The sequence below is a fragment of the Monodon monoceros genome, unplaced genomic scaffold, assembly GCF_005190385.1.
Source record: "Monodon monoceros isolate NGI ecotype Baffin Bay Population unplaced genomic scaffold, NGI_Narwhal_1 Super_Scaffold_10, whole genome shotgun sequence".
NCBI classification, from domain to species: domain Eukaryota; kingdom Metazoa; phylum Chordata; class Mammalia; order Artiodactyla; family Monodontidae; genus Monodon; species Monodon monoceros.
The window spans coordinates 52,315,261-52,335,627 of record NW_021703766.1 but is presented as its reverse complement, the minus strand read 5'-3'; the positions used below and the strand labels follow the sequence as shown (position 1 = coordinate 52,335,627).

Genomic DNA, 20,367 nt, shown 5'->3' with positions numbered 1-20,367 from the left:
CCCATCCCACGTCCTATCTCACCACCAGCACCAGCTCTGTGATTTTGTTCAAGCTACTTAATGTTTCTGAGCCACAGTTTTCTCATCTGTAGGATGGGGATAATAAAATTTCCTACCAAGTGAGAGGTAGTGAGGATTGAATTAGAAAATGTCAGTATGTGATGGTAGCTATTTAACTCTGCACACATCCTTACCTTGATAGTACTCCCACTCCCTTCCAAATAACTCAAAAAACGATAGTCTAGTTTTTCATTTGCATGCCAAATTACACTTTTTAGAAAAAGGGAGGCAATTTAATTTGGAAATGCAGGATATTGTGTTCCTGTCTCTTGTAATAATTGTTCACAACTTTCAGTTGCATCAGAAGAACATTCTTGGGCTTCCCTGGCGGCGCAGTGGTTGAGAGTCCGCCTGCCGATGCAGGGGACACGGGTTCGTGCCCCGGTCCGGGAAGATCCCACATGCCGCGGAGCGGCTGGGCCCGTGAGCCATGGCCGCTGAGCCTGCGCGTCTGGAGCCTGTGCTCCGCAACGGGAGAGGCCACAACAGAGGCCCGCATACCGCAAAAAAAAAAAAAAAAAAGAGCATTCTTGGAGAGTGATAGTAAGTCCAAGAAGAGAGAACACTCAACTTCCTGTTTTCTTGTTAGTAAATGGTATTTATCCAGTTTGTCTAGTAAATCTTCCCAATTGTTTAAACATAAGGTACAAAGTGTAGAAAACACCCCTGTTATATGTCATCTAAAATAGGACATTTTTTCTATAAGAAAATCATTTCTGGGACTTCCCCGGCAGTCCAGTGGTTAAGACTCCATGCTTCCAGGGCAGGGGGCACGGGTTCGATCCCTGGTCGAGGAACTAAGATCCCGCATGCCGCGTGGCATGGCCAAAAAAAAAAGAAACATTTCTGCCCATTCCCCCTTTTAATGAAATGGAAAACACCTCCTATATTATTTTGCAATAACAAAGAAAAAATTACTCAGTACTCCGTTACCTGAGAGGGGAAAAAATGAGTCTTTTCCTTTTCACAAATTATCTTTAATTCATGTTATTTCAAAATAAAATTAAAATATCCAGAATGACTAAGTCTCTTGCCACTGCTTCAGAAGCCCAGAATTAAAGACCCAATATAGTGATGATGATCTCAATTTTTTTTTTTTTTTTTTTTTTTTGGCTGCACTGCACGGCATGCACGATCTTATTTCCCCGACCAGGGATCGAAACTGTGCCCCCTGCAGTGGAAACACGGAGCCCTAACCACTGGACCAGCAGGGAATTCCCAATAATCTCAATTCTTGAGGACACACTGTGTGCCAGGGAATGTGCCAATCTCAATAACTCCTCAAGACAGCCCAAGGAGATGGGTTCTACGATTATGCCCACTTTACAGATGAGGGAAATGAGGCTCAGAGAGATGGAGTGACTGCCCTAAGGTGGGACAAAGAGGCTGCCCTAAGGTGGGATACAGAAACGGGACAAGAGTCCCAGTCTGTTAGCTCCAAAGCCTGGGGTTTTATTTTTTTATTTTTTTATTTTTTATTTTTTGCGGTACGCAGGCCTCTCACTGTTGTGGCCTCTCCCGTTGCGGAGCACAGGCTCCAGACGCGCAGGCTCAGCGGCCATGGCTCACGGGCCCAGCCGCTCTGCGGCATGTGGGATCTTCCCGGACCGGGGCACGAACCCGTGTCCCCTGCATCGGCAGGCGGACTCTCAACCACTGCGCCACCAGGGAAGCCCAAAAGCCTGTGGTTTTAGACATCAACATTGCCTGGTTAAACACCAAGTCTTGCCCTCCCAATCTCCTCCACCAAGACATTGTCAGGAGCCTGTTTTCCTGCCTGTGAGCAGAGGTTCATGGAGGTAAAAGCAAGTGGGAAAGTAAGGAACAAGACCCTGGCAGCCACACAACTATGGGCAGGGGTCCTCACACCCCTGATGCCCGGCCTCCTGACACCTGTACTCATACAGGAGCCAGCATGATATTGGGTATCCTCTTCTACCTGATGCAGGCCCATGAGTTCCTGCAAGAAGGCATGACCTACAAGCTGGGGTGCAGCTTCTACCTGGCATGGATCGGCGTCTTCCTCTTCCTGATAACTGGTCTGGGCTGGGGTGGGGTTGGGTTTGGGGTTTGGGCATGCGTTCAAGGATGCAGATGGGGACAGGGTGGGATATGGTTTGGGATGGGAAGGGGACTATGGACTGGGAGGACTGGGTTGAGTAGGGAGATGGGACTGGGGATAGGCCTAGGGCTGGATGTAGGGGCGGGGTCAGGTTTGAATTTGGGAATGGGTTGGGGACAGTGTAGAGAGTGGTGCTGGGTTTGGGGACAGTTTAGGGGCTGGGGCTGAGTTTGGGTTTAGACATGCATTTGGGGACATGATAGGAGGTATAGCTGGGCTTGGAGAAAGGACTGGGGTCAGGCTGGGGCTGGTGAACTCTGCGCCTCACCCCCTTTGCTCTCTTCCTTCCCCCAGGTTTCTTTTCCTATCTGAACTACATGAATTTCTGGTCTCTCCTGGCGATCCAGGCCATCTGGACTTAAGACATGAGAATGTCCTCACCTCAGGCCTGCTCCCACGGCTCCCTGCCAAGCACCTGACAACCCTGCTCTCTAGCCCCCTCAGTCCCCTCTGAAACACCCCCCCAACTCAGATTAATAATCTGTATTTTCAAATAATCTGCGTTTTTCACCCAGAACATTCTTTTAAGTTCAGTACCTTATAAGTGTTCCCTGGAAATGCCACGCCTCTCTGGGGCCATCCCTTGAGCCCTCTGGGGAACAGGGATAGGTGAGGGAGAGACTCGGGAGGGAAAGAGACAGGAGGTGTCAGCAAACAGGCTGGCTCCTGGTTCCTGGCGTACAGATGGTGCTCAATCAATGTGTGTTGAATAGCTGATTCTCTCCAAGCTCTTTGGGCTTCATCCTTCACTTTTGTGACCCCCGATAATTTGCCCCTCCTGAGGTTAATTCTCCTTGCATCCACACTTCACCTCTTGCCTTTGCCAGCACCTCCTGCCACCACTCCCTTTCTCCTCCCCTAGCCCAATTCAGGTCTATTCCTTTTTTTAACTTAATTTATTTTTCTATAGCATCCCATTCCTTCTCTATTTATTTATCTATTTTTTTGCGGTACGCGGGCTTCTCACTGTTGTGGCCTCTCCCGTTGCGGAGCACAGGCTCCAGACGCGCAGGCTCAGCGGCCATGGCTCACGGGCCCAGCCGCTCCGCGGCATGTGGGATCTTCCCGGACCGGGGCACGAACCCGCGTCCCCTGCATCGGCAGGCGGACTCTCAACCACTGCGCCACCAGGGAAGCCCTCTATTTGTTTATTTTAAAGGCTGTTATATGTAGCCAATTTTTGCATATGGTTTGGAGGATAATGACAGCACAGTTGTTCCTCGGTATCCGGAGGGAATTGGTTCCAGGACCCCCCCCTTGGATAACGCAATCCGGGGATGCTCAAGTCCCCTATATAAAATTGCAGGGTATTTTCATGTAACCTATGCTCATCCTCCTGTACATTTTAAATCATCTCTAGATTACTTATAATATGTAATACAATGTAATTGCTATGTAAATAGTTATAATGTAAATGCTATGCAAATAGTTGCTGGGACACACAGCAAATTCAAGTTTCGGTTTGGGGAACTTTCTGGAGCTATTTTCTCCCCCAATTTTTTTGATCCGTGGTTGGTTGAAATCGTGTATGTGGAAACTGTGGATACAGAAAGCCAATTGTACCTTAATCTAGTTAGAGTTTAGTCCATAGTATGTGCTCATTAAGTGTCGTTACAATAACTCTTCCTCTGGTCTCCCACAAAAGGCCCTCCAATGTGTTCATTTTTAACAAAAAGTGAGCTGCAACTATGTGCCGGACATGGGGTCTACAGGACTGACCCAACTGGACACAAATCCTAGTCTTTAAGGAATTGACAATTCAGCAGGGAGCCAAAAAGAAAAAAAACATGCCCACAAATAGATATGTCAGGAGATAAGAGCTATGAAGAAAAATAATAGAGGGTAAGGGAGACCAGTCTGGAAAGGACAGGTCTGTTGTATAGAGCAGACGGGTGAGGGCTCTATGCTAAGGTGACATCTGATCAGAAACAGGACTGAAGAGAGGAAGAGAGTTATGGGGATTGATCGGGGGAAAGAGTTCCAGGCAGAGGAATCAGCAAATGCAAAGGTCCTGGGGTAGACATGTCCTTGGCAGGTTCCAGGAAGACCAGGGAGGCCAATGTGCTAGTGTAGCCCTGAGCAAGGGAGAGGGAGGAAGGCAATGAGGGGAGAAAGGGAACAGGGACCAGGTCACTCTGGGCCTTGTGGGCCACAGTGAGGACTTTGCATTCCTCTGAGGGAAGCAAGAATCAGTGAAGGAAATGTGTCACTTACGTGCAGAGTTTAGGTCTCTTACTTCAGACCACAGGCTTCATGGAGGAGTCTCCTCACTAGAAGGAAGAAAACAACCCCAATGACCCGGGGAACCAGCTAAACAAAGCGTGTTCTAGTCACACAAGGGAATTGCTTAAGGAATGAGGTCACTCTGTGTACGATGGGGAGAGACTACTTATGGGACTACTGGAGTTAAAAAAGAAACAAGCATCTTTACCCATAACGTCTGTGTGTATATCATAAAGTAAAAAGTCCACACCAACTTGTTGACAATGGCGACTCTGGACAGTGGGTTTGAAGTAGAAAAGTTTTATTTAATATCTTTGAAAATAACTTTTACAATCATGTCAGTTGAAAGACACTCCTCAGATCTCTAGGCGAGTCCGGGCCTTCAACACCCTCCTCCCTCGACTCAGGAGTCAGGCCTTCCAGCCCCAGAGTCCAGCCTCTGGCCCCGCCTCTCACTGCGCAGGCTCGGCCTCTAACTCTGCGCCACGCAGACCCTTTCCCGCAACGCCCCCTTGTCAATCTCCTAACTGGCCCCGCCTCCCACCCTGCGCCTGGGACTGCGTCTGAGTCGGCCCCGCCCCTGCAGCCATGGCTCACGCCACTGCCGCGCTGGCAATTCCTTCTGGCCCCTCCCACTCTTGGGGTCCTTCCCCTTCACCGCCCGCCTCTTGTGCTGTTCACAGAATTGCCTGACTCTCATGATAGGTAAAAGGGCCCCAATATTTCCTTGCTCTCTTTTCCTCCGCCTCCAGGGACAATGTATCGTCGCCTGTTCGGAAGTATTCTAGAGGAAACAGGTAGTATTTCCTTCCCCAAGCACCAAAGTGGGGTTTCCGACACCGGTGAATATGCTGGATGCCTCAGGGCGGAGCCCGACCTGGGGCCGGGGGGCGGGCCGTGCGAGCGGCGCGCGCAATAAAGCGGAAGGTGCAGCAGCTCGCACACGCGGTGGAGAAAGTGAGGGTTGGGTGAGAGATCTTTGCATTTTGGCTCCTTTATTTTTTTTTCGCGGGAGGGCGTGCGTTGGGACCTGGGTCGCGCGTGTCGTGTGTGCCCGGGGCTGCTGCGGGGATGGCCACGCTGTGGCGTGGACGGGGTCAGGGCCTTTGTAAGGGCCTGGCACCCGCGCTCCGAGGCGAGCCTGAGTGCTCTCTGCGGGGCGGGCAGTGGCGACCGGAGAGGGTGGTGGCTCTTTGGGGGTTCTCGGAGGGTGGGAGAGGAGCACTCCCGCCGAAGCGAACTGGGGACACCAGAACTAGTCCTCCTTTGTCTTCACCGCAGCCTGGCTGCGCCGTTTCTGTTGCCCACGTCGCAGGGCTCCGCCATTTTGTCCATTTCGGGGTGGGGGTGGCTTGTGACATTGAGCTTTTCTTTCTGAGGTTTTCCACACCTGTGCTAGCTACACGTACTTCCCTTCGGAAATCGTTCTTGTGTATTCCCATTTCATGTGGCTGGCGTTTTTGTGCAACGTAGAACAGAGACTATGGGGCAGGTAGAGACAGAATCTCAAGGGTTCCTGAGGAAGAAGTGCGAGTGGGGTCTCTAAGTGAATTACTGGGTTGTGTCTGAGAACCAGATAGGAGTAGTTTTAGGAGAAAGCAAATGGGGCCTTCGTTCACTTTCAGGAATCATTCTGACACGGCCACTTAAATATCAGTTTCGTGATCACTCAGAACATCAGAGTTTTGTGTTAAACGTTAGTTCTGGGCTAACCGGACTTTTTTGGACATGGTTTCCCTGACTCCCGAGGAATACTACGCCCCTGCCAAGGAGATCCAGCCCAGGAGCAGCTAGCTGATTTTCTCTCCCCACCACAACCCAGCAAGAATCCTCTCTAGCTGAGTTTCTCCCTTCAGTCAACCATCTAGAAAACCGTTGACTTTATCCTAACTGTTGCCATGTCACAAGTGGAAGGATATTCATCCATTCATCATTGGAGCGCGCCCCCTTTTGCCATTGTCCCATGTATTCCTTTTTCGCGCCATTTTTTTTTTTTTTTTTACTTTTTATTGTTAAAATCCTCAAACATGCAGGGAAATAGACATGTTTGACAGAACATTTCCCCACGTTTACTTTTGTGTCTTTCACGTTTTGAAAGTAAATTCCTTGGTTCATCCAAAACAGTTAACACTGTGTCACTAAAGTAACATTTTTCTACTTAATGACGCTGCTGTCGTCGTCCTCAGTGAGATAATTCCTTAATGAGGCCATCTCCTATCTGCTCTGTGTCCATAGTTCCCAAGTCATCTCCAAAATGTCTTCCACGGTTGACTTGTTCAAAAATGGTTGTGTTTAAGGGTCTCTGGTCATTGCTTACACTGCTTGTATTTTAGGTTTCTCTTTTCCTCTTCATTTACCCCAACAGTTTCTTTCAAGGGATTTGCATCTTAGCTTTAATTGTTTAGGGTCAGTAGCAGGTATAGCCAATGCTGGAAATCTGCAGAACTAGGCAAGGAGGTTAGCAGGTTCTCTCCATGTCATGGGTTTGAGGACAGTCCCTTGTGGGGACTGGGGAGTGACACTGGGGAGGTGAGGGCATTTTGGTGTCACCACAAGGAAGGCTGTGGGCATTTGTACATCCGATGGATTTTGTGTTTTCCAGTCTCTAAGCACTGTTAGCTTGCTTGGCCTCTGTCCGTGAAGGTGAGTGGCCTTGGGACCTGGTTGCAGAGGGACTGGAGCTCCCATGATGTCTAGCACTGGGCTCCGATCACCCCTGAGGACACAGTGTGCCCCCCAGGACCTTTGACACCTGGGGGTCTGAGGGGCCCTGGTTTTGATGTTCTTTGGACCCCCAGACTGTTTCTTCCCCTACCCTCACCAGATCCTTCCTGTGTTACAGGTGTGTCTTCAAGCTGAGGGCCCACCCGCCTTGGTAAGAACCCTTGCTCCCAGTCCCTGACCCACCCAGGTCTAAAATATCTCACCCTCACTTGGGGTGACTTCACATCAGATATCTCTGGGACCTAATTTTATATGCCAGCAATCATGCAAATCCCAGCTCTGTTCTTGGGCTTAGGGATGTTAGTCAAGTGATTGGTCTCCTGAGCCTCAGTTTCTGTGTCTGTAGAGTGGGCACAACGCATCAAAGGTAAGGGTTGAATGTGACGGAATACATGGGCTGTAGAAGAGGAAAATATTTAGTCGCTTTTTGGTGTCCGTGGGGGAGTGGTTCCAGGGCCCCGCGGATATGGAGGGCCCAGTGTATGTTTTGGGGTTTCAGGGAAAAGGACTAATCAGAAATCTAATTTTCAAACTCGGCACAAGAAGAAACAGAAGGGCTCGAAGCATTATCACTCACTGCAGGGCGGTGGGGGTGGTTTGTAGACTAAATACAGTGTACCTTCCAGCAAAGGTTAGGCAGCTTCCCATGCATCATGCATATGTAAACTGGTAGAGCTGTTAAGGTTACCCTCAGTTTATACAATACTTGTCAGAGAACATGGTATATCTGGAGAATGTTTCATAAATGTTTCACATTGGAGAATGTTTCACAGATGTTTCAAAGAGCTAAGTAAATCATCAAATGGGCATGGGTATGTGTGTTACCCAAAAAGAAACAAGTGTTCCCAGCTCTAGGAGGGTTTTTTTCTCTGTTCAGTGAGGTCTGGGCCTAAATCTATATTCCCATTAATAAGGATGACTTGATACTGATACAGGTATGTCTTCACCTGTATTTAGATTACTTTCTAAATACATAATGTGGAGAACTGAAAGTGTAGCCTGTGGGGCTCTTAGAGGTTTAGGTTCTCGCCAACAGGTACCTTAGGGGGCGTGGAGCTGCGTCCTGTGAAGGGTTAGCTCAGAATGCAGACCGTCTGAGCATCTTTCTGGGGGGCTGTTCTCTCCATCTGAGGCGTCCTCTGCAGGGCTCTGAAGGTGTGCTGTGGGCTGAGAGGGAATTTCTGGGATAATGTGGAGTAGAGAGTGTCGCTTGGGCGGCGATACGTGAGGGGGTGAGAAGAGGGGGCGCTGACAGCAGGACAGGGAAGCCCTAAGGGATGTGTAACACCTGTCGATGTCTGAGGCACTGCTGGCCAGCAGAACTGGCAAGGTGGAAATGTTCTATCCTGCACTGCCCAGTCCGGGGGCAGCGGAGTTGGGGTGTGGGGTTTGAGGACACTGGGACCCCCGTGATGTCCAGCACTGGGCTCTGATCTCTGTTGAGGACACAGTGCCCCCCGGGACCTTTGACACCCGGGGGTCTGAGTGGGGGGGTCCCGTCTCTGGGGAGGGACGGATGGGGGCCATGGTTGCCCTGCACCCTATAACCTCTCCATCCCCCCATCCCTTCCTGTCTGCAGGTGGTTCCCCCAGGAGTTGAGCAGCCCTCGGTAAGAACAGAAGAGACTCCCCTTACTATTAATGCTGTAATAATCATATTAAATTTAGTACATTATAAATTTACTGTTAATGCAGTTTATAGAGTATGGTAATATTAACATAATAAGGACAGGTGCTGAGTACTGAGCCTGAGCCACGCCGCATTCCTAAGCACTAGGTTCAGTTAATCGTCACAATAACCCCATTATTTGAAATCGGTGCGGTTTTGTCCGTATTTCACAGGTGAGATGGAGGCACATAGAGGTTGTGGTTTGCCCACACTCGTCTCTTTGTGGTGGGGAGGGGGCTTATTTCTGCAGCCTCCATCCATGTTCAGGTGCAACAGGGTGATGGGGGCTTTCTCTGTACCCCCCCCTTCTTCCCTACAGTTGATACAGGACCAGCGAGGTTGGTTTTGATCCCCGGTTCTGCCACTTTTGACCTTAGGGCATGATTTGTCTGCGCGGATCGGGCTGAGAGGTAGGCTCCCTGGTGTGTGTGCTGTGGGCCCCTCCCCCCCCCCCAGCAAGGGCCCAGCCCCTCCTGGGCTTGTAGAGATGCCTCAGCTGGTACTGCTGGGGATCACCGGGATCGCTGAGAGCCAGCGTTGCGCGCCCCCCGCCCCCGAGTGCTGCCCTGAGTTCTGTGGCATCCGCTGCAGAGATGGGGGTGGGGCGTGTTAGAGGAGGTGGATGCGGGAGGGGTGGGGATGAGAAACAGGCCAACCCGCGGTGGGGGGGCCATGGTTTGCAGTGAGATGTGCTCAGTTGGTGCCTGAAGGGGCTGTGCTTGGTGACCCCTGTGATGTCCAGCACAGGGCTCTGCTCTGTGACGACACGGTGCTCCCCCGGGACCTTTGACCCCCGGGGGTGGGAAGGGTCCCTGGCTCTGGGGACAGATGGATGGGGATCATGGTTGCCCTGCACCCCACCAGCCTGCTCTTCCCCCCCTCTCTGTCTGCAGGCAGTTCCTCCAGGAGGCCAACAGTTCCACCAGGCGTCTCGGTGAGAACAAGTTCTTATTAATACCATAATTATATTAAATTTACAGTTACAAAGTGGAGAGATTATGGTAATGGTATATGTACAGGCAAAGGCTGAACACTTAACTTTAAACCAGGCAGTCCTAAGCACTAAATTCATTGAATCTTCACAGTAACCCCGTGATGGGAGCGCAGTGGCTGGTGTAAGGGGAAGTTGGTACAGGAGCAGCTTGGGGTGGGGTTTGCGGGGAGACATCCAGTATGAGGGCTCCTGAAGGGGCCACGCTTGGGGCCCCCATGATGTCCAGCACTGGGCTCTGATCTCCCGTGAGGACACAGTGCCCCCCCAGGACCTTTGACACCTGGGGGTCTGAGGGGCTCCCCACTGTGGGGAGAGGCTAGGGGCTTGTGACTATTTCCCCGCCCAATGCCCCTCTGTGCCCTTCCCGCAGCTCCCGTGGCCGTGCCCCTCCAGCCTTCCGGCTCTTCTCGGCCCGTGGCCATGGCGGGGCAGGGCAACCGCTACTACACATACACCGGGCTCCTGGCCATCACCCGGCGCTTCCGGCAGAACCCCAACGAGCTCATGATCACCTGGATCCTGCGGGTGTATGACCAGGGCGGCCTGGCCCTGGCTTCCAGGGAGTTGGTGGTGCTGGGCGACCTGACCGGCGATGCCCGTCTTCAACTACCGCTGCAAGGCCCTGCGGGGTGACGGCAAAACGCTGCTGGCGCCAGCGCTGGGAGTCCTTCCTGCACTTGGAGGGCACCGAGCTGCCCTTCCGACCCTGGAGCACCATGGAGGAGGGCATCCAGCTGGTGCAAGAGCTGGGCATGTTCGACTGGATCTACCGCGAGCCGCCGCTCCCCGAGCCCGAGCGCCTGGTGCCCGAGGACGTGCCCTTCACGCAGGGCCTGCAGCGGCGCCTGCTGGCGGCCACGCCCTCCGAGCTGAGGCTCTCGCTGGTCGGCCTGCTGGCCAAGGGCGTGACGGTGCTGGAGGCGGTGATGGTGATCCAGACCGTCACCGACGTGGGCCTGCTCTGGCACCAGAGCCAGCCGGGCCGCGCCAGGCTCGTGCTGGGACCCAACCCGACGCGCAAGGACCTCATGGGCTGGCTGCTGAGCCACGGCATGCCCAAGGAGCGGGTGGACAGGCAGCCCACCAAGATCCTCCTGGAGCTGTACATCCAAGAGGCCAGGCGCAGCCACACCCGAGATGCGTTCGGGCCGGGAGAGGAGCAGCCCCCGTGCCCGCCATACTCCGACCAAGCCTGTGGGGCAGAGCCACCCGTGCGCCATGACTAGGCCTCCCGGAGCAAGGAGGCAAGGAGCAGGACATCGTAGGGGAGACGCAAAGCCTTGGTCGGCTCCAGCCGGTGTTCAAGGAGCCCCAAAGAGGGGTGTCCTTGCCCCCAGCCCACCCCGTGGGCGTCACCAGCCAGAGCTGGTGGAGAACAGGCAGCTGGCTGATAGCTGCTGTTGCTGGATGCCAGACAGTGTGTTACGTTTCAGTCTGTTACACTTTGGCCTGATGGGCTTGGTGGGTGGGCCCCCGCCGCTGTGCACATGGGCTTCTGAAGCACTACAGGCCAAGCGGGAGACCCCGCAGCCCACACCTTGAAGCTTGTACCCTTTCTCTTAAGCCTTTTTTTAATGCAATATTTTTACCTGTTAACTTCATACAGCACTTGGGTTTTATGGTTGCTCGTTTCCCCTTTTGCCAAGGTTTTTCTATTAAGTTTTTTTTGCAATGCCTTTCTCTTTTAAACTTGAATTTTGCGCTTTGCTTGCCTGCGAAGGGGGCGGCCAGTCCCTTCCAGTTTCTGTAGCTGTGTGTGTGGCTGGTATCTTTGGGCGAGGGATGCTGGGCCCAAGAATCCCAGCTGTGAGGATGGACAGCCCTGGCAGGCGGTACCAGGCACCCATTAAGTAGCCTGCATGTCACTGCGTGTAAGCTGCGGCGTCTGACTGGGTCCAGGTGTGGAGCTGGAGCCAGAACCCTCCCCGGGTGAGGATGGAGGGAGTTGCATGGCAGCCCTAGCGAGGCCCCGCCACCTCCCTGACCCTCCCAGCAGTCTGCTGAGGAGGGGTCTAGGCTCACAGATGCGGGGGCGGCTGGAGCTTCCTTTGGGTCTAACATGCATCTGGAAGCAAGAGGCCGCACCACTGCAATTCCAGCCCCGCCCCCCAAGCAGGACCAAGAAGTGAAGTGCGGAGGGCATTCCTAGGCCTTCCCTGAGGCCCTGTGACAGTCCAGTACCAGCAGGGGCAGTGGTAGGCCGCGTGCTCATGACAAGAGGCTCCCTTGGGGCCCAGGGCAGGTGGCGCAGGGAGGTGGGTGGAGCCGGGTTTGTCCACACGTGTGAAAATGGGGCTGCTGACCCCTGCCCTTTCCCTCCCATGCCCACGGTGTTCTGGCAGCTGGGGGTGGTTCTCATGTCTGGCTGCCCAGCCCCACCTCCGATCCTCCAAGCCTCCCCCATCTGACAGGCACCCAGTGGCGGTTACAGAGCACCCACTGCACACCAGGCTGCCCACCAACAGCCTAGTGGGGTGTTGACACGTTTGCCTGATTATGCAGACAGGATCATTGGTGCCCCAGACTGCTGCCTGGTGTTTGGCGTGTGGAAAGGGCAGAGCCGCCTCCTGGGTTGCAGAGCTAAATGCAGCAGCGCAAGTACAGGCCTGGGACAGCCTGGTCTGTGACCAGCACCACGTGAACCTGCTGTGTGGTAGCGTTACCTTTCCGTAATTACGTTCAGGGCTGTCACGTGGAAGCTCCCTGTCTGCGCTGCCCGTTAGGGCGTGTGTGGCTAATGAGTGCTGGAACTGGCTAGTACGACTGGGACCTGAATTTCACATTTTATTTATTTACACAATGTGAATTCAAACAGCCACGTGGCAGCCAGTGGCAACCATACTGGACAGTACTTGGGTGGGATCCTGGGATCCCACCCCCTCCAAATCGTAATTATAGCAAATGCTATGTTAGGTAGCCCAGAGGGGATGCTACCGCCCCCCTCCCGCTACTGGCTTCCCGGAGGCTAGTTAACCTGATGGAGGAGTCGGGTGTGCTAGAGGAGATGGTGGTGCAGAGATGAATGCTTAGCCCAGAGTCAGCCTCCAGGTTGGTCCCAGCAGGCTGGCTGTGCGGCCAGGCTCTGAACCCTGACCTTAGCTCTCCCACTACCAGGCGGGCACCAAAGCCAGACCGAGTGAGCTGGACCCCGACAGTGCATGACCCGTGGTGGGGAGGAGGTCACCCTGCAGGCTCGCACACATCATGTGTGCTGCACCTACAAATAGAGGTTCCCGCACGTACACCACGCGTTCCCAGGCGTGTATAGAAACCTGTACATAAACACTGGTGCACGTATCACCCACACATGCAAAGGAGCACGTAAGCATGTGCGTGTACGTCGAATATGTGTATACACATCCGTGCAGGAGCATATGCATGAATAGGCATCCACACGTATGTGCATGTGTACACAGACCTGTGCACGTGCGTTAACACACATGCGCGCTTAAGCCCACACATGCATAGGACAGCTTGTGACTTGGCCTGGGAGCCCTCCCTGTGTCCCCCGGCGCGCACAGTAAGTCACAGAAGCCAGAGCAGCGGGTGAGCAGCTGTGTTGGGATCCAGTGTCAGCTGCGGGGGAAACGGTGCCGGTTCCGTGGCTCACACGGGGCACCTCCAGTCCCGCAGGCAGCCGGCTGTGCAGGCCAGCAGGCCCAGCCCCATGCTGAGGGCTGCCAGCACAGCCACAGCACCAGCCAGCAGAGGCACCACGGTGGCTGCGGGGAGAACGTGGGGGGGGGGGTGAGTCTCCAGACCTGAGCCACCCCCCTCCCACCCCAGCACCAAGGGCAGTCACCTGCGGGGGTGGCGGGCTCGTAGAAGCCATGGCAGGGGACCCCGTGAGCCGGAGGCCGGGCGGGGGCAGTCAGCTGGCGGAAGCGGCCTAAGGGGCAGGCTGCCGGGCACCCGGGGAGGCTGAGGGTCAAGGGTAAGCCAGCAGAGTCGTTGCGGTAGAAGAGGGAGATGGTGACATTCCTGGAGGGAGAGAGGAGGTGGTGGTACCCAGGCCCCTCCTTGCCTTCCCTACTGCTGACCTGAAATCTGGAGGAGAGCAGCTGGGTGGAGAACTGGGCTCCTGACTCCTTCCCGATGCCGTCCCCAGTAATTTCCCCTCGGAACCTGTGCCTGGGCCATGCCCTCTACCTGGCACCGCATCACTCCTCTTGAGAGTTCTGGTCCTGCCCATTCCCGGGTACCACCCCCTCCTCACCCTGCGTCGTCATCCGGGTCCCCAAGGCGCCTCCGGAACTCAAAGCCGAGGCAGGCGGCATAAGGTGGTGTGTGCCCATCATAGAGACCCAGGGCCGCCTGGAGAGCCAGGAGAGTGCTGTCGTGCTGCAGGCGGATCCAGGGCTGACTCAGGGCTCCTCCAGATGTCTCCTCTCTCCTGAGCTTGTGCATCCAGCTGCCTCCCAGATGTCCCTCAGACCCCTTAGAACCAGTCCCCCCAAACCTGCTCACCCTGGAGGCAGCCCCACCAGTTACAGGTGGTCACGTAATAAAGATTGGTTAAATAGACACGAAATATGACAGCTCAGTTAAAAAGCCAGTCCTTGAAGAAAAACTGAATTCTTTCCCATAACACCATCACCTCCTTCCTTCCAGATTCTATGCCTCTAGTGATATGGTCCAAGAATATGGTTTGGAGATATGAGTTACTCAAGGCATCAGGCTGAGGTTCCACTGGAACCACCAGTCCTTTCACACCCAAATTGCCCCCCCATCCCTGTGCCCACGTGGCACTGCCTCCCTTCCCAGAGACTCACAGCCGAATACATAACCATATTGAGGGGCAGCCCCAAGTGCTGCACCCGAGAGAAATTGGCAAGGATGGCATCCAGCAGGATTCCTGACAGGGCGAGACAGAGTGCTAAGAACTTCCCAGAGGAAGGCGCCTCAGCCTCCCAGCCTCCCAGCCTCCCAGCTCCACACCTCACCCCCAGACAGCTGGGCCTTCTCTGCTGCCCCGGGTGGGCCCACGTGTGCCCCAATATCCAAAGCCGAGATCTGAGCTAGTGTCTGCAGGACATCCGGGGAGGCCCAGGATGGGAGGGGGAGACCGTGGGCTTGCTGGGGAGAGAGAGGGAGGGGACAAAGTGACCGCAACGTCCTGAGCTCTCCATGCCCCCCTTAGGCCCTCCTGTGTTGCCTCCATCAGCCACAGTCCTCTCCCCCGACCCTCATGGGCTACGTCTGGCCAGGAAGTTATGGGGTGGGCGATAGCGATTATTAATTAAGCATAGGAATGACCATCATTCCAGATGGCCTTATCCAAAATCCTTGGGTCCACAGCTGTTCTAGAATCAGACGTTTGGAATTTTAGAAAGGTACAGTGGTGAGGATACCTTATACCTCATAACACATCCAGTGGGGTCTGGGGCAGCCCCCTTAGACATACATTCCCGTAAAGTGGGGTAAGAAAAGACTACCAGCGTCATGCAGCTTCAGGTCAGCTCCTGCCGCCGAAGCCGTAGTTACCGGCGCTTTTCCGCTTATGGAACTGGGGGATTGGAGTTGCAAGCACACAGATTGAAAGGCCTCACTGTGTGCCAGGCGCTGTTCTAAGGCATCACGTGAATTAACCCGTTTTGATCTAAACAGCAACCCAGGGGGTGTTGATACGTGTGTCGCCATCCCCATTGTGTAGATGGGGAAACTGAGGCACTAAAGGTTAAGTGACTTGCCTGAGGGAACACAGGTAGTGAGCGGCAAAGCTGGGATTTGAACCCAGGTGCCAATCCCAGGTGCCATAAACGACTTGGCTGGGTGGGTGAGGCAGGGACCCATCTGGCAAATAAGAGTGTCCAGAACTTTCCACGCCCTGCGGAGCGGCTCCCCGACGAGCGACAGCCCCGTGAAGTTCTCCAGGTGAGTCAAGAAGTCCTGAATGCACCGGACTGGACTGGGTGAGCCTGACAGACCTCCGAGCCCGGCGGGTCCCACGAGGTCCTGCCGGCCCCGCCCCGCTCCACTGGCCCCGCCCTGCACCGCAGGTCCCGCCCTATCCCGCCAGCCCCGCCCCGCCCCGCCGGCCCCGCCCCATCCTGCCCCACCACACAGGCCCTGCTCACCGTCCAACCCTCTAGGGCCGTCTGGTACTGGGCGGCCTCCATGGCCTCCCTCAGCAGCTCCTGGTATCGAGGACAGCTTCGTGTAGGGAACCTCAGCAGCTGGAGAAAACGGAGGCTCAGCGGGGACAGCAGCGTGACTGAGGCCCGACTGCAGGCGGGGGCAGTCGGGCTGTGGGGCCCTGTCTCCGGTCCAGCGTCTCTCCCAGATCCGGCTGCACAGTGTCGGGTAGGCGGCTCACCCCATCAGGACAGCTCAGCCTCAGGGAAGGTCTGGGTGTTCTGGCTCCCGGGAACCACCCATCCAGGCCCCGAGCCTCCTCTCTCAGCCGCTGGCCCTCTCCATCTCTGGGGTCCCTGTCTCCCTCCATCCCTCCCACCTCCAGGCCCTGTCCAGCCCCCTGACCTTGTCCTCGGTGACGGGCACAGTGTGCACAGGGATCGGCCTCCAGGTGGCCTCGGAGCGCCCTGGGGCGGCCTCAGGGAAAAGCCCCGCGAGGTTGGCCTGAGCGCTCTCCAGGGTCCGGTCAAAGTCTGTGCTGCGAATGTACACCTGGGTGCGGTGGGGAGAGGCCAGGCCAGGGTACCACGGTCAGGGTCAGAGGTCAGCTATAGCAGCAAACCAAAAGATTCAGATTAAGTTCAGAGTCGAAGTTCAGGTGTTGGGGGTCAAAACTCAGGGCGGGTTCAGGGGCTGGCCTTCAATTTTGGAAGCTGGGATCAAGGGTCAGAGGTCAATGTCAGGAGCAGTTGGGTTGGGGGTCAGAAGTTGGGTGGACATTGAGGATTAAGGGGGTCATTTGAGTCAATGAAAGTCAGAAAGGAATATCAGGGGCTTCCCTGGTGGCGCAGTGGTTAAGAATCCGCCTGCCGATGCAGGGGACACGGGTTCAAGCCCTGGTCCAGGAAGATCCCACATGCCGCGGAGCAACTAGCCCCGTGCGCCACAACTACTGAGCCTACGAGCCACAACTACTGAGCCCACGCGCCTAGAGCCCGTGCTCCACAACAAGAGAAGCCACCGCAGTGAGAAGCCCGTGCTCGCCGCAACTAGGGAAAGCCCGCGCACAGCAACAAAGACCCAACATAGCCAAAAGTAAATAAATTAAATAAATAAATTTTTAAAAAGTAAAGGAATATAAGAATCGCTGGAGGCTGGAAGTTAGAAGTCAAGATGAGGAGGGCAGATTGGAGGTCATGGGGTCAGAGTTCAGTACATGTGTATCAGGGATCAGAGGTCAGGGGTCAGGAGGAATGATCCTAACTGGGGATCTGTCAGGAGACAGAGGAAGGTATAGGAAAGTCAGATTTGAGGAAGGGTAGAGGTCAAAGTTTGGAGTCAGAAGGGCAAGTAGAATCAATGAGGGTCAAAGACAGAATCAATCAAGTTTCGGAGTCAGAGGTCAGAGGGTCTGGTTGGAGTCAGGGGGAATCAGAACACAGAGGTGGAGGACAGAAAATAAAGTCAGAGATGATGGAGGTCAGAGGTCAAGATGTGACTCAGGTTGAGATAGAGTCAGAGGTCAACGTGGTTTAGTCGATGGTTCAGGGGTCAGAGATCAGACATAAGGTGCAGGTCAGGTTGATGGGGGTCAAAGGCCAGAGGTGGAGGCCAAGGGGAACACTAGAGTCAGTGGAAGTCAGAGGTGGAAGGCCAGGAGGTAAGATGGAGGTCAGTAAGGCAGTACCTCCTCCCGCCAGTACTCAGGGCTCAGAAAATCCTCGTAGCGACTCCTCAGGAAGCGGCCCAGCTCCAGCTGCTGGCGGACCCCTTCCTGGGGACAGAGCAGGCTCAGCGGACCCCTCTCCACACTGCCCCACCCCTTGCTCCCATCCCCAGCTTCTCACCCCGGTCAGCTGGCCCAGGCCACGTGGCCACAGGGTAGATACAGCCTCCTTGTGCGGGTCAGTGGGATAGGAGGCCAGCGGGGCCCGGTCGCCATGGCGGAACACCTGGGGAGGGGACCAGGTCAGGGCTGCCCTGGGGGACATGAAGGGCCGGGCAGCGGGGGTGGGGCACCTCACCACAGCCACAAAGACCAGGGGTCCCTCTGTCAGGGCCTGGGGTAGCAGCAGCAGCAGCAGGAGAAGTCCAGCAGGGTGGCCCCGAAACCCTGGCCCGGCCATTTCCACACAGCCAGACGCTGAGCTCAGCCCACTGTCTGTGCCGCAGCTCCACCTGCTCATTACCCCCCCCTCAGCAACGCCCCCCCGAAGAGCAGGTCCCAGCACGCCTCCCCGCAGAGCTCGATCCCCCAGGGCCTTTGTCAGCCTTGGATTCACCGTGGACTGACCCATTTAATCTTCACCACAACCCCAGGAAGTGTTGATCTGATTATCACCATCTCCATGGTGCAGATGGGGAAACCGAGGCACAGCAAGGGTAAGTAATCTGCCTGAGGGAACACAGCTAGTAAGTGGCAAAGTTGGGATTTGAACCTAGGAGCCCTTAAAGTGGGCACAGATGGAGGGAGAACCCCGCCCCGCCCCACATTCTAGACTCTGCCCTCCCCTCCTTCCCCACTCCACCAGCCACGTCTGTTCTTTTTCTCACCCCTTAAATGTTGGGGCTCTTTGAGGCTCTCTTGGACTTCTTGGTGACTTCTTCCAGTGCCACCCACAGCTGGCCAAAGCCAGCATGGCCCAGAGGTTGAACACCCACACCCTGGAGTCTGGACAGGCTGGGTTCAAACCCCAGCTTTGCCATGTATAAGCTGTGTGACTTTGGGCAAGTTACCGCATCTCTCTGTTTCCTCATTCATACAATGGGGACAAGCATAGTCTGTTCCTTGGAGAGTTGCTTTCAGGATTAATGAGTTCAAATATATTCAGCACTTAGAACAGCATTTCTCAGGGTAAGCACTAAACAGTGTTGGTTATGTACTGCTGCGTAACAAATCACTCTAAATCTTAATGGGGCCTTCCCTGGTGGCGCAGTGGTTGAGAGTCCGCCTGCCGATGCAGGGGACACGGGTTCGTGCCCCGGTCCGGGAAGATCCCACATGCCGCAGAGCGGCTGGGCCCGTGAGCCATGGCCGCTGAGCCTGCGCGTCCGGAGCCTGTGCGCCGCAATGGGAGAGGCCACAACAGTGAGAGTCCCGCGTACGGCAAAAAAAAAAAAAAAAAAAAAAAAAACTTAATGGGTTAGGACAGTAGCCATTTATTATCTCTCACAGCTTTTGTGGGCCAGGAATTTGGGAGTGGCTTAGCTGGGTGATTCTGGCTCAGGGTCTCTCATGAGATTGTAGTCAAATATCCACCAGGGCTGCAGTCACGTGAAAACTCGACTGGCACTGGAAGAGCCACTTCCAAGCTTACTGATGTGGCTGTTGGCAGGAGGCCTCAGCCCGCTCACCACACGGGCCTCCCCGAAGATGCTTGAGCATCTTCACAGCATGGCCACCAGCTTCCCCCAGAGTGACTAACCCAAGGCATAGCAATGTCTTTTATAGCCCAGCCTCAGAAGTCACCCTCTGCCATTTCCACCATATTCCACTATTTACACAGGTTGACCCTATTCCATGAGGGAGGAGACTACATGGGATATGAACTCCAGGAGGTGAGACTCACTGGGGGCTATGCTGGAGGCTGGCTCCATGGCAATGTTCTTTATTTTATTTTATTTTTGGCTACGTGGCACGTGGGATCTTAGTTCCCTGACCAGGGATCAAACCCACACCCCCTGCATTAGAAGCATAGAGTCTTAACCACTGGACCGCCAAGGAAGTCCCCATGGTAATGTACTTTAAATAAAGATGTCTTGTCAGCCCACTTCCTGAGTCCCCCCCCCCGGAAATTCATATGTTTTAACCCGAACCTCCAAGGTGATGGTATGAGGAGGTGGGGCCTTTGGGGTGATTAGGTCATGAGGGTGGAGCCGTCATGAATGGGATTAGTGCCCTTTTAAAAGAAATCCCAGAGAGCTCCCTGGTCTCTTCCACCACATGAGGACACATCGAGTAATTGGCCATCTATGAACAAGAAAGCAGGCTCTTACCAGACACCAAATATGCCAGCACCTTGATCTTGGACCTGCAGCCTCCAGAACTGTGAGAAATATAGTTGTGTTATTTATAAGCCACCCCGTCTATGGTATTCTATTATAGTAGCTCAAACAGACTAAGACAAGTTCCGTCTCAAGATCCTTAATGTTATCACCTCTGCAAAGTCCCTTAAGCCAGGTGAGGGAAATACTCACAGGTTTTGGGGGTTGGGGTGTGGCCAGTTTGAGTCTATTACTCAGCCCGCCACACACGTAAATACGGGGGTGGCCCACCCCACTCCTCTGATCCACTTTCCACCATTCTCTGTCCAGCTCTGTGCCCTTGAGGCAGCCTCTGTCTTCATCTCCATCCTGGCCCCCGTGCCCTCTGGATCCCCGCTGGGGTCAGCCAGGGAGGGGAGCAGGAACTCCTAGGATGAGAGGTGCTGGCTGCAGTATAGCTTCCTTCGGGGAACCCCCTGTCCCTTGAGGTTCTGATGACATGGATCTCACCCCTTG

The 20,367-nt window shown here is 54.6% G+C and overlaps 1 protein-coding gene, 4 non-coding genes and 1 pseudogene across 6 annotated transcripts; 5 read left to right on the top strand and 1 right to left on the bottom strand.

The window, feature by feature from the left end:
- The first annotated feature begins 5,357 nt into the window (after positions 1 to 5,357).
- On the top strand, positions 5,358 to 11,693 carry LOC114905000 (annotated as a pseudogene). Its single transcript, XR_003796080.1, has 4 exons — positions 5,358 to 5,373; positions 7,248 to 8,739; positions 9,118 to 9,732; positions 10,163 to 11,693. The product of XR_003796080.1 is annotated as an uncharacterized LOC114905000 (transcript).
- LOC114890069 lies at positions 7,084 to 7,176 on the top strand. The gene has a single exon (XR_003792209.1). It is a non-coding gene; the product is annotated as a small nucleolar RNA SNORD88 (small nucleolar RNA).
- LOC114890070 lies at positions 8,531 to 8,626 on the top strand. Its single transcript, XR_003792210.1, has one exon. It is a non-coding gene; the product is annotated as a small nucleolar RNA SNORD88 (small nucleolar RNA).
- Positions 9,522 to 9,610, top strand: LOC114890071. Its single transcript, XR_003792211.1, has one exon. It is a non-coding gene; the product is annotated as a small nucleolar RNA SNORD88 (small nucleolar RNA).
- On the top strand, positions 10,000 to 10,091 carry LOC114890068. Its single transcript, XR_003792208.1, has one exon. It is a non-coding gene; the product is annotated as a small nucleolar RNA SNORD88 (small nucleolar RNA).
- A 1,705-nt stretch (positions 11,694 to 13,398) lies between the features above and the next one.
- Positions 13,399 to 17,993, bottom strand: ACP4 (acid phosphatase 4). The gene is made up of 11 exons (XM_029239413.1): positions 17,892 to 17,993; positions 17,715 to 17,819; positions 17,555 to 17,641; positions 16,273 to 16,419; positions 15,870 to 15,968; positions 15,582 to 15,681; positions 14,736 to 14,864; positions 14,565 to 14,647; positions 14,014 to 14,133; positions 13,595 to 13,811; positions 13,399 to 13,514 (listed from the first exon to the last, which is right to left on the bottom strand). Exons 1-11 carry the CDS (start codon positions 17,991 to 17,993, stop codon positions 13,399 to 13,401), a joined length of 1,305 nt encoding a protein of 434 aa, XP_029095246.1.
- Positions 17,994 to 20,367: the final 2,374 nt, after the last annotated feature.